Source organism: Dermacentor albipictus, chromosome 2 (assembly GCF_038994185.2).
Source record: "Dermacentor albipictus isolate Rhodes 1998 colony chromosome 2, USDA_Dalb.pri_finalv2, whole genome shotgun sequence".
Taxonomy (NCBI): Eukaryota; Metazoa; Arthropoda; class Arachnida; order Ixodida; family Ixodidae; genus Dermacentor; species Dermacentor albipictus.
Window position 1 is genome coordinate 22892566 of NC_091822.1, and position 20328 is coordinate 22912893.

General features: G+C 44.2%; 1 protein-coding gene across 8 annotated transcripts in view; it reads right to left on the reverse strand.

The window, feature by feature from the left end:
- The window catches only part of LOC135897938 (testis-specific serine/threonine-protein kinase 1-like), a 330453-nt gene that overhangs the window by 74170 nt on the left and 235955 nt on the right, over positions 1–20328 (reverse strand). For 2 of the 8 annotated variants that reach the window (XM_065426647.1, XM_065426645.1), the window contains one exon: positions 18260–18600. In XM_065426647.1, the coding sequence (XP_065282719.1) occupies positions 18314–18600 (287 nt within the window). In that variant the 3' untranslated portion in view covers positions 18260–18313. Of the gene's footprint in view, positions 1–18259; positions 18601–20328 lie in introns of those variants that run through there. The other 6 variants (XM_065426643.2, XM_065426644.1, XM_065426646.2 and 3 more) reach the window with 4 other exon arrangements.

Sequence of the window (20328 nt, forward strand, 5' to 3'; positions counted from 1 at the left end):
GAAGTAAAGAAAGCCTTGGGAGATATGCAAAGGGGCAAGGCAGCTGGGGAGGTTCAGGTAACAGCAGATTTGTTGAAGGATGGTGGACAGATTGTTCTAGAGAAACTGGCCACCCGGTATACGCAATGCCTCATGACCTCGAGTGTACCGGAATCTTGGAAGAACGCTAACATAATCCTAATCCATAAGAAAGGGGACGCCAAATTGAAAAATTATAGACCGATCAGCTGGCTGTCCCTTGCCTACAAAGTATTTACTAAGGTAATTGCAAATAGAATCAGGAACACCTTAGACTTCTGCCAACCAAAGGACCAGGCAGGATTCCGTAAAGGCTACTCAACAATAGATCATATTCACACTATCAACCAGGTGATAGAGAAATGTGGGGAATATAGCCAACCCTTATATATAGATTTCATTGATTACGAGAAAGCGTTTGATTCTGTCGAAACCTCAGCAGTCATGGAGGCATTACGGAATCAGGGTGTAGACGAGCCGTATGTAAAAATACTGAAAGATATCTATAGAGTCTCCACAGCCACCGTAGTCCTCCATAAAGCAAGCAACAAAATCCCAATAAAGAAAGGCGTCAGGCAGGGAGATACGATCTCTCCAATGCTATTCACAGCGTGTTTACAGGAGGTATTCAGAGACCTGGATTGGGAAGAATTGGGGATAAAAGGTAATGGAGAATACCTTAGTAACTTGCGATTCGCTTATGATATTGCCTTGCTTAGTAACTCAGGGGACCAATAGGAATACATGCTCACTGACCTGGAGAGGCAAAGCAGAAGAGTGGGTCTAAAAATTAATATGCAGAAACGTAAAGTAATGTTTAACAGTCTCGGAAGAGAACAGCAATTTAGAATAGGCAGTGAGGCACTGGAAGTCGTAAGGGAATACGTCCGCTTAGGGAAGGTAGTGACGGCGGATCCGGATCATGAGACGGAAATAATCAGAAGAATATGAATTGGCTGGGGTGCGTTTGGCAGGCTTTCTCAGGTCATGAACAGCAGGTTGCCATTACCCCTCAAGAGAAAAGTATATAGTGGCTGTGTCTTACCAGTACTCACCTACGGGGCAGAAATCTGGAGGCTTACGAAAAGGGTTCTACTCAAATTGAGGACGACGCAACGAGCTATGGAAAGAAGAATGATAGGTGTAATGTTAAGGGATAAGAAAAGAGCAGATTGGGTGAGGGAACAAACTCGAGTTAATGACATCTTAGTTGAAATCAAGAAAAAGAAATGGGCATGGGCTGGGCATGTAATGAGGAGGGAAGATAACCGATGGTCATTAAGGGTTACGGACTGGATCCCAAGGGAAGGGAGGCGTAGCAGGGGGCGGCAGAAAGTTAGGTGGGCGGATGAGATTAAGAAGTTTGCAGGGACGGCATGGCCACAATTAGTACATGACCGGGGTTGTTGGAGAAGTATGGGAGAGGCCTTTGTCCTGCAGTGGGCGTAACCAGGCTGATGATGATGATGATATGTAATGAAGAACAGAAGCACCCCCTGGGGATTAAAGAACTGAAATGAATAACGGAACTGAATATAGAAATTACTTGATACTGCTCACTACTAAGCATTTTATACATTTGTAATGAATTGTGGTCATTACAAGCCATCCTTAGGCCTGTTGGTCATATTATAGTCATCAGTAGTCATTACAAGTCATTTCTGTCATTATTAGTCATTACTGGTCCTTACTAAGCATTTTTAGTTCTTTATAATGAATTGTAGTCGTTAAAATTTGTCGTTAGACATATTGGTGATTTGGTAGCCATTACTAGCCATTACAAGTCATTTCAATAATTATTGCTCATTACTCTTCATTACGAAGCGTATTTGGTCATTTCTAGTCAATTGTAGTCGTTACAAGTTGTCGTTAGATATACTGGTCATTTTATAGTCATTACTAGTCATTACAAGTCATTTCAGTCATTATGGATCATTGCTGCTCACTAGTAAGCATTTATAGTCATTTCTAATCAATTGTGGCCGCTACAAGCCGTCGTTAGACATATTGGTTGAGTCATTAGAAGTCATTAGTAGACATTATTAGTCATTACTAAGCATTAATAACTTCCACCAATCTGTATTATAACGTTATCATTCACTAACTGTCGCTATCAATCATTTTTCATTTCTTGATCTGTCTTTAATCTATCGTCATATGTTGTGATGGCGCTTCGGCGGACGCCCCGGCGGTTAGGTCTGGTGACACAAAGTTCACCATGAGCCAAGAAAGCCTTTGAGATCCGACGCACTTGACCAGCAGATCAAATTTCGGAAATCGCCACATGAGTTCACCGCTCTCGCTGTGGTTTGAGTGTAACTTGTTTTTGTTGGCACAATTTCACCCAATAAAAGTGAGTTTAGTCATTCACAGATCCGTCACTGTATTATTCGGCGTCACTACTACTTGACAAACGGGCACAGCTGACAAACGCCTTTATGTATCATATTGTAACGATGTTAATAAAACAACAATATTCATTAAGGGCGAACTTGTGTCCACATGTAAAAGTCACTGCGGTCGTGAAGAAACCCGCGGCAGTCGCGTTCTCATACTTGGCTCGATTCGTCGTCTTCTTTCTTCTCGTGTGACACCTCGTGCACGTGGCGCATGCGAGCCGCGTCCAACCGGCTACCCGTACCACGAAGATCGCTGCCTGTTGCTGAAGAACACCACGGTACGGCGTGCACTGTGTCCAATACGAAGGGCGCGCAACTTGAATGTGCCCAAGTTGTCGCGGCATTATCTCCCTGCTTACCGCATCGGCCCGATGCGTGAGAAGAAGTACGGGTTGCTGTGGGCTCTCACGTTTTTTTTGTTTTTTGTTCATGAATAGGGTTTCATGCGGACAACATGCACGACTTCCGTAGAGTTGCGCCGTCTTGGGCTCTCGTGTCCAGCATATTTCACTTCGTAAGTGACGTCGCTCAGACGACGAAGTATTTCGTAAGAGCCGAAGTATCGGCACGCAAGCTTTTCAGACAGTCCACGGCGTAGCACAGGGGTCCATACCCGCACCTTGTCTCCGGGCTGACAATGAGCTTCACTACGGTGCTGGTTGTACCGACTGGAGTCGATGCGTTGTTCGTGGCATATTCGGTACCTTGCCATCTGTTGTGCTTCTTTGGCTCTTTTCAAGAAACCATCGAGGTAAGATGAGTTATTGTTTTCTTCAGCTAACGGCAACATAGCATCCAAAGTTGTGGTTACTGCTCGGCCGAATACAAGTTCAACGGGAGCGACTCGTGTTGTTTCTTCAGCGGCCGTATTATATGCGAAGGTGATGCACGGCGTACGGCGTATGTTCAACGTCGACATACATCAAAAGCATGTCAGGCAATGTTCTGTTGAGGCGTTCAGTTAAACCGTTTGTCTGAGGGTGGTACGCCGTAGTTCGCCTATGATCACTATGTGCCATTTGCAACAAGCATTTCATTAGGTCCGCAGTAAAGGCTGTTCCATGATCGGTAATAACACCTGTGGGAACGCCAAGCCTGAGCACGATATTGTTGAGAAAGAATTTTGCAACTTCGACAACCGTTGCACTGTACAGGGAATCAGATTCTGCGTAACGGGTCAGATAGTCCGTGGGCACAACTATCCCCTTTTTGCCTAAAGATGGTGTTGGCAAGGGTCCAAGGAGGTCCATACCGACTTGTTGGAATGGGGCTTTTGGTGGCAATATTGGCTCTACTGGCTCTTAGTTTTACGGATGGAGTCTTGCGCCTTTGACACTCGCGACAGGTCTTGACGTAGTGCTACACTGATGCTAATAACTTAGGCCAGTATTGTCTCAGACGAATTCTGGTGAATGTACGGCTCACGCCCATGTGTCCAGACGTCGGTTCATCGTGACATGCATGCAAAATTTCTTCTCGTATAGCTGTGGGCACGACAAGCAAAAACTTTTTCTCGTTCTTCTCAAAGTTTCTCTTGTAGAGGACATTTCCTCGCATACAGAACGAGGATAGCCCTCTAGAGAAAATACGCGGTAGTTGAACGTCGCGTCCCTCCAGGCGCTGTATAAGTGTAAGCAAGTCTGGGTCATCTCGTTGTTGAGCGATTTGTGATGCGTCAACAATGCCAAGGAACGGGAAATCCTCTTCTTCTGAAACAGTAGTCTCGACTGGTGCGCGTGACAAGCAGTCGGCATCACTGTGTTTCCTCCCGGATTGGCATACGACAGTAATGTCATACTCTTGAAGCCTAAGGCTCTATCTTGCTAGTCGTCCGGATGGATCCTTCAGATTGGCCAGCCAGCAAAGGGAATGGTGATCACTGACTGCTCTGAAAGGTCTACCATAGAGGTACGGCCGATATGTACACATTGCCCAAACGCCTGCAAGACACTCTTTCTCGGTTGCTGAGTAGTTTGCCTCTGCTTTCGAGAGCTTACGGCTCGCATAAACTATTACATTCTCCTGGCCGTTCTTCCACTGTACTAGTATGGCACGGAGGCCGACGTTACTCGCATCGGTATGAACTTCAGCTGTCTCATCGTCGGCTGTCTCATCAATATGGGAAAGGATGGGAGAAGCTTGCAGATGTTTCCTTAACTCGTCAAAAGGAGTCTTGTCGTTCGTTTTCCCACATGAAAGGTTGATTTTCTCTTGTTAGTATTGTAAGGGCTCAGCAATCTGTGAAAGGTTTTCCACAAATCTTCTGTTGTATGCGCATAAACCCAAAAGACGTCACACTGACTTTTTGTCTGTGGGTGCCGGGAACCTCGCAACAGCTGCTGTCTTTTCGGGATCTGGCCGAACGCCTTCAGCACTGATGACGTGTCCGAGAAGCCGAAGTTCATCGAAGCCGAACTGACATTTTTCTGGCTTAATTGTCAAGTCTGCTGCGCTGATAGCTCCTAGTACCAGTCGCAGGCGCTCTAGATGTTGATCGAATGTGGTGGAAAATACCACCACATTATCCAAATACACTAAGCACGACTGCCATTTCAATCCTGCGAGCAGAGTGTCCATCATTCGCTGGAATGTGGCAAGCGCGGAACAGAGGCCTAATTGAAGCGCTTTAAATTCGCAGAGGCCATCAGGGGCTAAGAATGCCGTCTTTTCGCGGTCCCGTTCATCCACCTCTATTTGCCAATATCCACTCTTGAGATCCAGGGAGGAGAAAAAGATTGCACATCGAAGCCGATCTAACGTATCGTCGATCCGCGGAAAGGGATATACATCCCGCTTAGTTACGCTGTTCAGTTTAAGGTAGTCGACGCAGAATCGAAGTGTGTTATCTTTTTTCTTAACAAGCACTACGGGAGACGCCCATGGACTGCTGGAAAGCGGAATGACGTCATCTGAAAGCACCTCATCTACTTGCTTCTTGATGATCTCCCTTTCTTTTGGTGAAAATCGATACGGGTGCTGGCATACCGGTCTTGTGGCGTCCTCTGTTATGATTCTGTGCTTTGCAACAGACGTGCACCGTACTTTCGAGGACGTGGAGAAGCAGTCAGAAAAATCATTTATCAAGGCATATATCTGTTTCTTTCGGGCTTCCGGGAGTCTCGAGTTGACGGTAATTGATCTGTCGACATTGCAGGTACCTGGCAGGGCAGTTGACGTAGTTAGGCTGCCTAATTTGGTCGCTACACAGAACTCGTGGAAGTAGGCAATAGCTGTTCCTTGTGCGATGTGTTGGAATTCATTACCAAAATTCGTAAGTGCGACATTTGCACGGCCATCGCTTAACTGAACAAGACCCCGAGCCACGCAAATGCCTTTGTAGAAAAGGAGCTCTATGTTTCCATCGACTATGCCTTCGTGGTCGGAAAATCTTTCATTCTCCCCACGAACCATCATACTGCAGCGTGGCGGCACAGTTACGTCATCATCAACGACGCGCAGTGCAGCGAGACGTCGCTCCTCCGATTCTTCCACGAGTATAGCTTGTTTTGTCGAGAAAGACGCACTGGACCTACGTAGGTTAATTATGGCGCCGTTAGCTTGTAGGAAATCCATTCCCAATAGAAGTTCCGGTAAACATTCTGGCAGTACAATAAAGTCAGAAACGTAAGTGAAGCCTTTTATCGCAAGTCTTGCAGTGCATCGGCCAAGGGGCGTAATAAGATGACCGCCTGCCATGAGATGACCGCCTGCTGGAGAGCTGTTGTCGCAACTGCTCCACTGCTGTGAACTGCGGGTTGCCTGAGTACGTCGGCGTACGTTGGGTTGAGCCGCATCGGCTGTGGCTCACGCTCCGGATCCCATATGACTCGCCTCATTTCGTCCCGGACAACGTCCATGATAGTTGAGAGTTGGAGCCTGAGGTGTTTGCAGCTTGTTGAGCTCTTCCCTGATCACTGACCGGACGACCTCCCGCAGGGCTTCAAGGTCGTTTGGCACGCCTCCAGAAAAGACATGGGCAGGTGCACAGCTTGCCTCGCAGTTGTATTGCGGAGTCCACTGTTCTAGCGTCTTTTCGATGGTCGTTGCTTCGTATCTGAACTCGGCGACCGTGTGCGGTGGATCTTTCGGCAACGTTTTCAACACATCTTAGCAAAATGTCTTCAGAATCATCAGCATATTCAGCGTATTTTATGTCCACTGCAGGACGAAGGCCTCTCCCTGCGATCACCAGTTACCCCTGTACTGCACCAACTGATTCCAATTAGCGCCTGCTAATTTCCTACTTTCACCCCTCCACCTAGTCTTCTGCCGACCTCGACTGCGTTTCCCTTCGCTTGGTACCCATTCAGCAACCCTAATGGTACAAAGTTTGTAAAATCTGCGCACAACAAGTCCTGCCCAGCTCCATTTTTTTCTCTTAATGACTCTTAGAAAATCGGCTATACCCGCTTGCTCGCTGAATCAAGCCGCTCTCTTTCTCTATCTTAACGTTGTTCCAAGCACTCTTCGTTTCATTGCTCTTCGCCGCGGTTCTTAACTTGGTATCAAGCTTCTTTGCCAAACTCCAAGTTCGTCCCTTATGTCAGAAACGCCAAAATGCACTGATTGTACGCTTTTATTTTCAACGATAATTGTGAGTTTCCAGTGAGCCGACGACAATGTTTGCCGTACGTGATCGGACCCATTCTAATTCTTCTATGAATTTCCTTCTCATGATCAGGGGTCCCTACGATTAGTTGACATAGGTAAACGTACTACTTCACAGACTCTAGCGGCTGGCTGCCAATCCTGAACTCTTGTTCTCCTACCCATCTATTCATCACTATCTTTCTCTCCTGCATAGTATAGTTCAACCCCACTTTTACACTCTATCTGTTGAAATCCTCAATCATTTGTTGTAACTCGTCTGCAGTATTGCTGAACAGAACAATGTCATCGGCAAACCGAAGGTTGTTGAGATATTCCCAGTCGATTCTTACTCCTAAGCCTTTCCTGTTCAATGAATGAATGAATGAATGAATGAATGAATGAATGAATGAATGAATGAATGAATGAGTTTCTTTCTTCTGTTTACAACAGAAAGAAAACAGAAGCTAAGGCCATGTGGCCTGACGGAGGTTTCTGCTCTCACAACAATTCGGCACGCAGGCAGTACGCAGCAACTTGTATCACATATACATACTTATATCAACTGGAGGGTCGCGAGACAGAATATTAATTTCGTGAAACAAAATATGTGTACAAGAAATATGAGAAATCAACAGGATACTCAAAGAACGATGCATTATGTTTCAGGCCATCCGCAACCAGAAAACAAAAGAAACAAGAGACTGACAATTCGTACTGTGGTACCAATCAGACAAACTCAATATTATTCAGAATGACAAAATTTTTGAATGATTTATTCGAATATTCTATCATTTCATCTTCAAAATCACGTAGGCGATTTAGTAGTGAAGGTGCCTGGTAACTGACCAGTTGTTTTCCGTATTTTGTTCTTATTTTTGGTGTTCTCATGTTATGTTGTCGAAGGCTGTAATGCGGATTGGTGGGCACATTCAAGATGTACTGTGATTTGTTTTGTTTAATGTATTGCAGCAACTTGTAATAATACACCTGGTTTGCCTTTAACATAGAATGTTTCATAAAAATGGTGTGGTTCTAAAGTTTTGTACAGGGCCATAATATCCCTCGGATGCGCGTAAGACTTTTTTTGTAGCACTATCAATTTATTATAATTTTTGTGCAAAATAATGCCCAAAATTATTATGCAGTAGGTTAATCTAGAATAAAAGAGTGCGTAGTATAAAGAACTTTTCATCCATGGAGGAAACAGAGTACTCAGTCTCTATAAGCAACCAACAGTTCTGCTTAGTTCGATAGCAAGTTTGTCGATGTGCATGCTCCAGGTCAAATCCTCTTGGAACCACACACCCAGACGATTTTGATATTTTACCTGCTCTATCAGCCTATCTTCAAAAATAATAGCCGCTTGGCAGTTACGTGGTTTATTAGTAGGAGCAAATACCACATATTTTGTTTTGGAGGAATTCATTTGTAGCTTATTATGTTGTAACCGGCAAGAGTGTTGATTCAGGTAATTGTTAACTTTTAATTCGTGCTCTGTTATAGTAGCAGCTTTAAAGAATATGTTAGTATCATCTGCATACATAACTACTTCAGAAGACTCGGGGATGTCACACAGATCATTAATATACATTATAAAGAGAAGAGGTCCAAGTATTGATCCTTGTGGAACACCCGTTATGATTTCCGCGTGAGATGAAACATCATTATTTGTACTGCCATATTGATAGCTATTGGTTAAGTAACGTCGTAAAAGTGCCAATACGATACCTTGTACACCGCAATGTTCCAATTTGCTAATTAATAAACTGTGGCATACTGAATCAAAGGCTTTCCTTAAGTCTACAAATAAACCTAATGTGTACATTCTATTTTCAACATTTCTATTATTTTATGTTTCATATTAAGAAGAGCTGCTTCACAAGATTTATTTTCTTGGAATCCATAATGCATGTCACTAAAAACACTAGATTTACTAAAAACTGTTTGTAGCCTAATAGATTGAATACTTCTTCCAAGCACGCCGTGAATCGCATTGGAGAGATTGTGTCTCCCTTCCTGAACCCTTCTTTTATATGTATCTTCTGACTTACACAGAATTAAGGCAGCTGTGTAATCTCTGTAGGTAAATTCCAAGGTATTTATGTAAGTGGTCCGTACACCTTGATTATGTAGTGCCTCTATGGCTGCTGGTATCTTTACTGAATCAAATGCCTATTTCCAATCTATGAAAGCCCTATAGAGTGGGTGAGTGTACTCAGGGGATTTCTCGATCATCTGATTAGTTAGATGGACGTAATCCATTTAGAGTATCCCTTCCTGAAGCCAGCGTGTTCCCTTGGCTGTTCTCTTGACTGTTGCTCTTACTATGTGGGAGATTTTTTTGGTGAATATTTTATATAATACTGGGAGCAAGCTGATGGGATCCTAATTTTTCGATTCTTCAACGTCTCCACTTTTGTGGATTAGTGTATTGCTTGGATTCTTCCAATTTTCTTGGACCATTGCAGACCACAGACACTTCGTATAACGAGCCACCAGTCTTCCAACCATTATGAATCCTTCATCTTTGTTTAAATCGACTATTATTCAATATTTCTCCTGCCGCTCTTCTTCGTTTCATGTCTTAATTGTAAGCCCGTTCTGGCCTCATCGCTATTTATAGGAGGAGTTCTTGTATCCTGTTCATCACTGTCTCTAATCGATGTATCCTGACTCCTCTGGGTACTGTACAGGTGAGTATAATATTATTCCGCTTCATTTACTATACCTTCGAGATTGCTGATGATATTCCCTTGCTTACCTTTCAGTGCATACATTTTGGTTTGTCCAATGCCAAGTTTCCTTCTCGCTGATTTCAGCTGTGTATATTTTTTACGGCTTCTTCCGTCTTTCTTAAGTTATAATGTCGAATATTACTCATTTTCGCCTTATTGATCAGTTTTGACAATTCCGCGAATTCTATTTGATCTGTTCAGTTGGACACTTTCCTTCTTTGTCGTTTCTTTATTAGATCCTTTGTTACTTGGGAGAAGTTGCCTACTGGTTGCCTTGGTACGTAGCCTAACACTTCGATTGCTGCCTCTGAAGCCAGCCTAGTTACTGTTTCATTCATTACCTCTATGTCATCTTCATCTCTCTGTTCTACGGCTCCATATTTGTTGGTAAGTACCAGCCTCAATTTGTCTGCTTTTACCCTTACTACCTCTAGGTTGACCTGTATTTTCCTGACCAATTTTGCTCTTTCTCTCTTGAAACTCGGGTGAATCGTAGCCCTCATTAAGTTATGATCTCCGCACTTTTACCTTACCTATCCCTTTACATCCTGCACTATGCTGGGGTCTGCAGAAAGTATGAAAGCAATTTCATTTTTTGTTTTAACATCAGGGCTTTTCCTGGTCCACTTTATTATTCCTTTCTGCGAATTCCACCAGGATCTACCAGTTCTATAACTTCCCAATTGGCTGTTCCCTAGCCTGCTTTTCCTCATTTTTGCATATAGGTCGCCCCTTTACTACATCAAACTGAGGTTGCATTTTTCTCATCTCTAATCCAACGTCTTCATAAAACAGATTTACTAAAACAGATCATCACCGTGACTCAATGTTGGGGCCTGGGCTTGTACTACTTTTATACTATACCTCTTATTAAGTTTGATTGCGACTACTGCTACCCTGTCATTTATGCTGTAGAAATTGTCAATGTTGCCCGCTATGTCCTTATGGATTAGGAACCCTACCCCGTATTGATTCTTACCTGAGAGACCTCTATAGCAGAGGACATGGCCGTTACTCAGCAATGTATAAGCCTAACTAGTTCTTCTAAACTCACCAAGACCGATGATATCCCAAACAATGTCTGATAGTTGCTCAAAGAGTTCTGCTAAACTAGCCTCACTTGACAAAGTAAGGCTGTTAATGGTTGAAGTGTCAGTTTCCATTGGTGGCCTGTTCGGACCCAGATATTGTTGGCACCCTCTGCTGCGTTACAGGTCTGACCGCCGCCTTCATCAGGTGCTGCGCAGCTGCTGGTGAGTGAGGGCCACCGGTGAATTGTAGGAATCATGTGGGAGGTAGTGACTGAATATTGCACCCGGCGGCCGCATTCCTGTTCTGGTGAGGGAGTGTCTTTGTTCAAGCTTAGTGGGTCTTCCTAATTTGATTGTACCTGGGTTACCAGTTAGTACAGCCCTACTCGCTCTCGGCATCTTTTTCCTCTGTCAGGCGTTACTCCAAGCATGCAGATGTATTGCACTGGAGGAGGTGAAATTCACGCTCAGCATTGCGAGGTAGAAAAAAACTTGTAGAAGGATTCGAAGTTCAGACTATGCCAACCGACCATTTGACATAGCTCAGTCAGATAATCCGGCATGCGGCGAGGCTACCTTATCGCCAAAACGTACAGCCCAGAGGGCCCTACATACCTAAACACTTTTTTGACTAACCCCCAATATATGTGTTTCGCTATGGGTAACGTAGAGCGATTTCTAAACGGTTCTCGCCTTGTAGTTCCGGAATTTGATGTTCGCAGGCGGCCGTGATCTCGGCTAGGCAAACTATATACGCGTTCCGACGGCCTCGGACAGCACTTAAAACGAGGAGCGGTGCAAATTATAGGGCAAGTGGTGCCTTGTCTCACCGAAAAGGCGATGAAGCACGGGGTATGTCTATCTTGTGCTGCGTCAAAAGGCCGAGTCGTCGGGAGTGGATATGCTGCACTTTCATATGCACATATGTATGTATACACGGAAAGCTTTCGCTCCCGAACGAATCGGGAGACTTCGTCACCGCGTCCTCTTTCACACTACTGGCGTTTAAAACAATAACAACATAATAATAATAGGTTTGCCTAGCTGAATTGAGGGCCGCCTGCGCACGTCACATACAGGAACTACAAGGCCAGAACCGTTTAGAAGTTGTTCTATATTGAGTTACATATTGCGATCAGTAAAACACATCTATCGCCGATAAACCAAACAAGTTTTTAATCATGCAAGATTTACGAAATGGTCTGCAGAAACTCCCGAAGAAGGCTGCTAATGTGTGCCTACTGAGATTCCCCCCTTTATGTGAGCGAAACTAGCGCATCGTGCACGTTATTATTATTTTAAACGTGAGTAGCAGTATGGGCCCTGTGTTGCAGAGAACCCGGTGGCAGAGACTTCCGATTCATTCGGGAGCGCCGCGTATGTATACGTATGTCTACATTACGGTGCAGCATATCCGCTCTCGACGACTCGGCCTTTCGACACAACACAAGATGGAAATACCCAGTGCCTCTTCGCTTTCGGGTGAGTGAAGCGACCACTTCTACAATTATTTTGACTCCTCCTCGTATTAAGGGCTGTCAGAGGTGGTCGGAACGCGTGTATAGTTTGCCTAGCCGAGTTTACGGCTGCCTGCGCACGTCAGATACCGGAACTACAAGATCAGAACCGTTTAGAAACCGCTCTATATTGAGAGACACATCGCGATCACCAAAACATATCATCATCATCATCATCATCATGATCATCATCATCGGCCTATTTACCCCCACTGCAGGGCAAATGCCTCTCCCATACTGCTCCAACTACCGCGGTTATGTACTAATTGTGGCCATGTTATCCCTGCAAAGGTCTTAATGTCATCCGCCCACCTAACTTTCTGCCGCCCCCTGCTACGGTTCCCTTCGCTTGGAATCCAGTCCGTAACCCTTAATGACCATCGGTTATCTTCCCTCCTCATTACACGTCCGGCTCATACCCATTTCTTTTTCTTGATTTCAACTAAGATGTCATTTACCCGCGTTTGTTGCCTCACCCAATCTGCTCTTTTGTTATCCCTTAACGTTACACCCATCATTCTTCTTTCCATAGCTCGTTGCGTCGTCCTCAATTTCAGCAGAACACTTTTCGTAAGCCTCCAGGTTTCTGCCCCATACGTGAGTACTGGTAACACACAGTTGGTATACACTTTCCTTTTGAGGGATAGTGGCAACCTGCTGTTCATGATTTGAGAATGCCTGCCAAACGCACCCCAGCCCATTCTTATTCTTCTGTTTATTTCAGTCTCATGATTCAGATCCGTGGTCACTACCTGCCCTAAGTAGATGTATTCCCTTACCACTTCCAGTGCCTCGCTACCTATCGTAAACTGCTGTTCTCTTCCGAGACTGTTAAACATTACTTTAGTTTTCTGCAGATTAATTTTCTGACCCACCCTTCTGCATTGCCTCTCCAGGTCAGTGAGCATGCATTGCAATTGGTCTCCTGAGTTACTAAGCAAGGCAATATCATCAGTGAATCGCAAGTTGCTAAGGTATTCTCCATCAAATTTTATCCCCAATTCTTCCCACTCCAGGTCTCTGAATACCTCCTGTAAACATACTGTGAATAGCATTGGCGAGATCGTATCTCCCTGTCTGACGCCTTTCTTTATTGGGATTTTGTTGCTTTCTTTGTGGAAGACTACGGTGGCTGTGGAGCCGCTATAGACATCTTCCAGTATTTTTACATATGGCTCAACTACACCCTGATTCCGTAATGCCTCCATGATTGCTGAGGATTCGACTCAATCAAACGCTTTCTCGTAATCAATGAAAGCTATATATAAGGGTTGGTTATATTCTGCACATTTCTCTATCACTTGATTGATAGTGTGAATATGGTCTATTGTTGAGTAGCCTTTACGGAATCCTGCCTGGTCCTTTGGTTGACAGAAGTCTAAGGTGTTCCTGATTCTATTTGCAATTACCTTAGTAAATGCTTTGTAGGCAACGGACAGTAAGGTGATCGGTCTATAATTTTTCACGTCTTTGGCGTCTCCTTTCGTATGGATTAGGGTTATGTTAGCGTTCTTCCAAGATTCCGGTACGCTCGAGGTTATGAGGCATTGCGTATAAAGGATAGCCAGTTTCTCTAGAACAATCTGTCCACCATCTTTCAACAAATCTGCTGTTACCTGATCCTCCCCAGCTGCCTTCCCCCTTTGCATAGCTCCTAAGGCTTTCTTTACTTCTTCTGGCGTTACCTGTGGGATTTCGAATTCCTCTTGGCTATTCTCTCTTCCACTATCGTCGTGGGTGCCACTGGTACTGTATAAATCTCTATAGAACTCCTCAGCCACTTGTACTATGTCATCCATATTAGTAACGATATTGCCGGCTTTGTCTCTTAACGCATACATATGATTCTTGCCAATCCCTACCTTCTTCGCTGCTTTTAGGCTTCCTCTGTTCCTTAGAACACGTTCAACACTATCCATATTATACTTCCTTATATTAGCTGTCTTACGCTTGTTGATTAACTTCGAAAGTTCTGCCAGTTCTATGCTAGCTGTAGGGTTAGAGATTTTGGCTTCTAGCGCGAAGTGAAACACGGACACAGAAAGGAGCAGACAGGTGTGTCCGTGTTTCTCTTCGCGCTAGAAGCCAAAATCATGTTACCGTACCAACTTGCCCAACTGTCTATCCTTTTGTAGGGTTAGAGGCTTTCATGCATTGGCGTGTCTTGATCAGATCTTTTGTTTCCTGAGATAGTTTACTGGTATCCTGTCTAACGGAGTTACCACCGACTTCTATTGCACACTCCTAATGATGCCCATAGGATTGTCGTTCATTCTTTCAACACTAAGGTCATCTTCCTTAGTTAAAGCCGAACACCTGTTCTTTGCTTGTTCCAGAATTCCTCCATTTTCCCTCTTACTACTAACTCATTCATCGGCTTCTTATGTACCAGTTTCTTCCATTCCCTCCTCAAGTCTAGGCTAATTCGAGTTCTTACCATCCTATGGTCACTGCAGCGTACCTTGCCGAGCACGTCTACATCTTGTATCATGCCAGGTTTCGCGCAGAGTATGAAGTCGATTTCATTTCTAGTCTCACCATTCGGGCTCCTCCACGTCCACTTTCGACTAACCCGCTTGCGGAAAAAGGTATTCATTATCCGCATATTATTCTGTTCTGCAAACTCTACTAATAACTCTCCTGTGCTATTCCTAGAGCCTATGCCATATTCCCCCACTTACTTGTCTCCAGCCTGCTTCTTGCCTACCCTGGCATTGAAGTCGCCCATCAGTATAGTGTATTTTGTTTTGACTTTACCCATCGCCGATTCCACGTCTTCATAAAAGCTTTCGACTTCCTGGTCATCATGACTGCATGCAGGGGCATAGACTTGTACCACCTTCAATTTGTACCTCTTATTAAATTTCACAACAAGACCTGCCACCCTCTCGTTAATGCTATAGAATTCCTGTATGTTACCAGCTATTTTCTTATTAATCAGGAATCTGACTCCTAGTTCTCGTCCCTCCGCTAAGCCCCGGTAACACAGTACGTGCCCGATTTTAAGCACTGTACATGCTTCTTTTGTCCTCCTACGCTCACTGAGCCCTATTATATCCCATTTACTACCCTCTATTTCCTCCAATAACACTCTTAGACTCGCCTCACTAGATAGCGTTCTAACGTTAAACGTTGCCAGGTTCAGATTCCAATGGCAGCCTGTCCGGAGCCAGGTATTCTTAGCACCCTCTGCAGTGTCAGATCTGACCACCGCCGTGGTCAGTTGCTTCGCGGCTGCTGGGGACTGAGGGCCGGGGTTTGATTGTTGTATTCATATAGGAGGTTGTGGCCAAGTACTGCACCAGGGTGGCCAATCCTGCTCTGGTGAGAGTGCGTTACCGGCTCTGGTCACCGGGATCAGGCCGCACTCCAGGCCTGTTTGTGGAATTTTCTCAACACACGGTTTTTTTGTATTTTCCGGTGGAGAATTGCGCGGCACCGGGATTTGAACCACGGTCCTCTTGCACGGGAGACGGATACTCTACCGTCCCCGCAGGAGCTAAATAAAAAAAATAAATTATGGGGTTTTACGTGACAAAACCACTTTCTGATTGTGAGACACGCCGTAGTGGAGGACTCCGGAAATTGCGACGACCCAGGGTTCTTTAACTTGCGCCTAATTCCAAGTACGCGGGTGTTTTCGCATTTCGCCCCCATGGAAATGCGGCCACCATGGCCGGGATCCGATCCCGCGACCTCGTGCTCAGCAGTCTAACACCATAGCCACTGAGCTACCACGGCGGCTTCCGCAGGAGTTGTACGCCTCATTTAACCTACATTGGTGCCCTATTTGATCAGTCATGGTGGACCAATCTGAGCTCGGTTATACCGCACGGATGGCACTCGGCTAGAGAACCTGGTATTTATGACCTGCACATGTGTGGCCATACATATTTGAGAATATATATATATATATATATATATATATATATATATATATATATATATATATATATATTAGGAGGGTTCCCATACAGTGATAAAATAAAGGAAAAGACGTTAAAAAGAAAGAAAAAGAAAGAAAAAAGGGGGAGGAAAAAAGCAACATAACAGGTGATTTGAACTCGTGACCCTTGGATGTTGCCCGGAAAGATAGCTCAGTCCGTTGGTTCGTCAGGCCCCAGGCTACTTTCAAGCGCCATAGCTCCTGCTCCGAGCCTCATACTTAAGTGGAAAGGGACTGACGTTGTCCGCGGAAGACATACTTTCTTGGAAAAATGGCCGCCCGAGGAGAATAGCGAACTCCAGCCGCTTTAGGGACTAGGAAAACTGCGTTAAAATATTTAGACTTGAGGGGAAGCTTCGTTAGCAAACTATAACACGGTAATCAGCACTCGAATACGACGAGAGAAATAATTTGAGACGTGGAAAATTTCCTTGAAATAAATATGATTTGCGAGAAATTCCCTTGAAATAAATATGGTTTGCGAGACAAATGCTTGTAAGTATTGAACCTCTTAAAAGATGAGGGGGGATATGCGCTCACCGAGAGGGCATCGTCCGCACGAGACCACCACCAGGCACCTTACTGAGACGTGAAGGGATCTGCGGCCGGAACAAAGCCTCCCTTCTCTGCCGGCCAAGAGGTGGGAAACGCGCTTTCCTATCGCTCAAGGTTGCGCGGACATAGTATAACTCTAGCGTCTAGGAAAAGCTTAAACAGGTGCGAGGGCGGCACGCATAGCGTGGGAAGCTAGCCGCCAGAATAACTATCTCAAGGACTGCGGCTGACGAGGGCGAAATACCTTCGTGTAATTATAATAACCCTAACAGGACTACTTTCGAAAAGAAAGAAAGGAAAAGGCCCAGAAGGCTATACTACGAGAGCTATGACTGATAATTTTCTATATATATGTTTTCATCTCATCTATGGGATCGCATGCGCGCGCTGTTGCTTTGTCTCTGCGTGTAGTAGTTAAGAGAGCCAGTTTAAAGGCGGAGAAGAAGGAAGGAAAGGAAAGCAAAAAATACAGCGCCGTGGTTTTAAAGCGCACCCGTGGTAGAGAAACGGAAGGCGGTATAAGCGTGCGTGGCTATGATACTATGATCACTATACTATACTATACTATACTATACTATACTATACTATACTATACTATACTATACTATACTATACTATACTATACTATGGCTATGATCAGTCGCGGATAAATCAAAGTATTTAGCCATGTAAGATTGACGAAATGGGCTGCAGAAACTTCCGAAGCGCGCTGCCGATATGATCCTACTGAGATACCCCCCTTGATGTGATTGAAACAAGCGCATCATGGACGTCTTCAGAATACCGTAGCAAAACGTTTCATTTCAAATTTTTTGCAAGACGTCTCTTAGACGTAGACAAAAGTCTTTTTAGCCGTTTTGAATAGCTGTACACGTTTTGGGTCATTGTGGCTGGTAACAAATATCTACAGAATGTTTTGCGTTCAGTGGCTTGGAAGGCTATGTTTCGTGCTGTACATTGGGGCTTGATCTTTGTCTCATTGCATTTGTGCAGTACCTTTGCACTAAAGTATTAAGTGTAAAACCTACGGACTTCTCCTGAGGTACAAATTACGTGCACTCTAGAGTTACACAGAAACTTGTTATTGTGCTCTATATCGCTCAGGTATAAGAACTATTCATGGTTTTTCTTGATTTAAATTAATTGGTATAGAATATATAAATAATTTTCAAATATTACAAAACTGATCGAGACAGCTAACCAGATGAATGTGCAACTAATGAAACGCCATGTACACTTGATATAAAGTACTTACTCGCTGATGTATATTGTGGTTTTTTTTTCGCTGTGCGCTGCTCGGGTCATTATTCTGGCAGGTAATGTTTGAGAAGTGCACATGTTTTCTCAGTGTTTCTTTTATGCATTACGCTGTTGCGTTGGGCTGCCTTCTTTGAGGTTTGTAGGCATACTTAAAAGACTTAAAGAACGAAAGATAATATCTGTTAACAGCTGGCATTCCTCATAAAGGAAAAATATCAGAGACAATAATGCTAAACACGCACTGTTTTCATTACCGACGTCATCAGAGTTTCATGATGCCTTTGGGCTTGAAGTCCTTCGGTGGCATGGGTAAAGGCTTGATGATCATTGCCGGCTTTCCATTTTTGCTAGCGCATGGGCACCCTTCGTAGTGGCTGTCCAGCTCCTCGTTGTCAAGTCCCTTGCAGGTGCACCTATCTGCCACGCTGGAGGCCTCACCACCGCTCGAGTAGACGTCGCGCAATATAGAAGAAAGATCGTCTTCCACACTGTCGGCAAGGGTGCTGCCCCCTGATGTATCTTCTAGCTTGTCTTCCGAAATGTTCGATCCTGCATATCCCAGGAAGCCGACTGTATTCTTTAAAACAACGCCTTACAATTTCAAAACATGGGGTGCTCTAAAAAAGTACCACAGTAACAACAATCATAGTGTTTCAGAGGCAGCAATACCCACACGAGTAACGGCAGTCGTCGTGGAGAACCCATGCTAGTGCACATACCCTGAGGTACATTCACAGGTACGTTGGCATGAAATTAAGGAACGATTGCGCGATGCAGGCAACTTAAAAAGCCACTTCATAGGCGCGCATAGATGAAAGATCAATGCGTGACAATACTTCAGACATAACGTTTATAAACTGAGAAATGTATGTGTAATGAGAGTATAATGAGAGTGATCAAGAGAAATTCTGGCATCTTCTGGCAACGCATTTTTTAAGCTCTACATAACCTAACGTACTATTTTTTTCTTGAGTTTCCCGTTTTTATTGCGGTACTACTCCTTAAATACTGTTTTATTATAGCCAAATATTGTCCCGCTCGCTCTGTATCTCTATTCTTTATATATCACTTTGCGAAAATTTCTTGTTCACTGACCATTCGCGTTCAAAAGCATTCGGTTTGTCTTTTGTACAATTTTTAACACCACATGACTGCATGTTAGCACATTTCATGCACTGTATTTTTTGTGTATGTATTCACATATATATTCTACTTATCGTTTAATGTTTTAGTGTACCCTCTCCCCTTACGCAATGCCTCTAGGGGTCTGTAAGGTATCTTTAAATAAATAAATAAATAAATAAATAAATAAATAAATATTTAATGAAATTATTCCATCACTGCAACCGAATGCATGAAATAATTTTGCTAAAACAAAAGACAGTTGTTGGCATTGCCTCGTAGCTCTCGCAGAAGGTCGCTGTGTCATACATATTGACGGCGCCTCTTAAGGCATAGCTAACTTAATCCATGTAAAGATGGACTACATTGTGCTTTCAACGAAGCAAGGAATGAACTTGGCGAGTTTACATAACTTTTACGGAGCCACAGCGGCCCATAAAAGATCCCATGACGTCACAATCACGCCGGCGCTAGGTATTCGGCAAAAAATAGGAAAACTAGTACCTTGAACCCGTTGTTATCCTAGGATGATGAACGTATTGCAAGAAAATTATAAAAACCATTTTGAAATATGTCAGTAGTCTAAACTCATTAAATGCTTCTCTTTTGAGTGCCCTTAAATTATGGGGTTTTACGTGCCAAAACCACTTTCTGACAATGAGGCACGGCGTAGTGGAGGACTCCGGAAATTTCGACCACCTGGGGTTCTTTAACGTGTACCTAAATCTAAGCACACGGGTGTTTTCGCATTTCGCCCCCATCGAGATGTGGCCTCAGTGGCCCGGATGGCATGCGGGTCCCAGCGATTACTCTGGAACATTCGACGAATGATCTATAAAAGCCGACACGCTTGACGCGCTGATCAGATTTTCGACGATCGCCGACTGTGTTCACCGCTCTCGTTCTGCTTTAAGTGCAGTCTGTTTTGTGGGCACAGGTTGGCCCAATAAAAGCTAGTTTTGTCTTTCACAGTACTGCTACTGTGTTCTTTAACGCCACTACCACGTGACAATATACAGGCGACGACAATTCCTTACGCCGGCGTCCGTACCACGTTTCACGTGCTTAACATCAAGATACAGAGTAGGAGGAAAACAAAATGCTGACTTAAGATGTCCTCAAACATTCATCTAGTTTTTTGGCATTCCCAGTTGT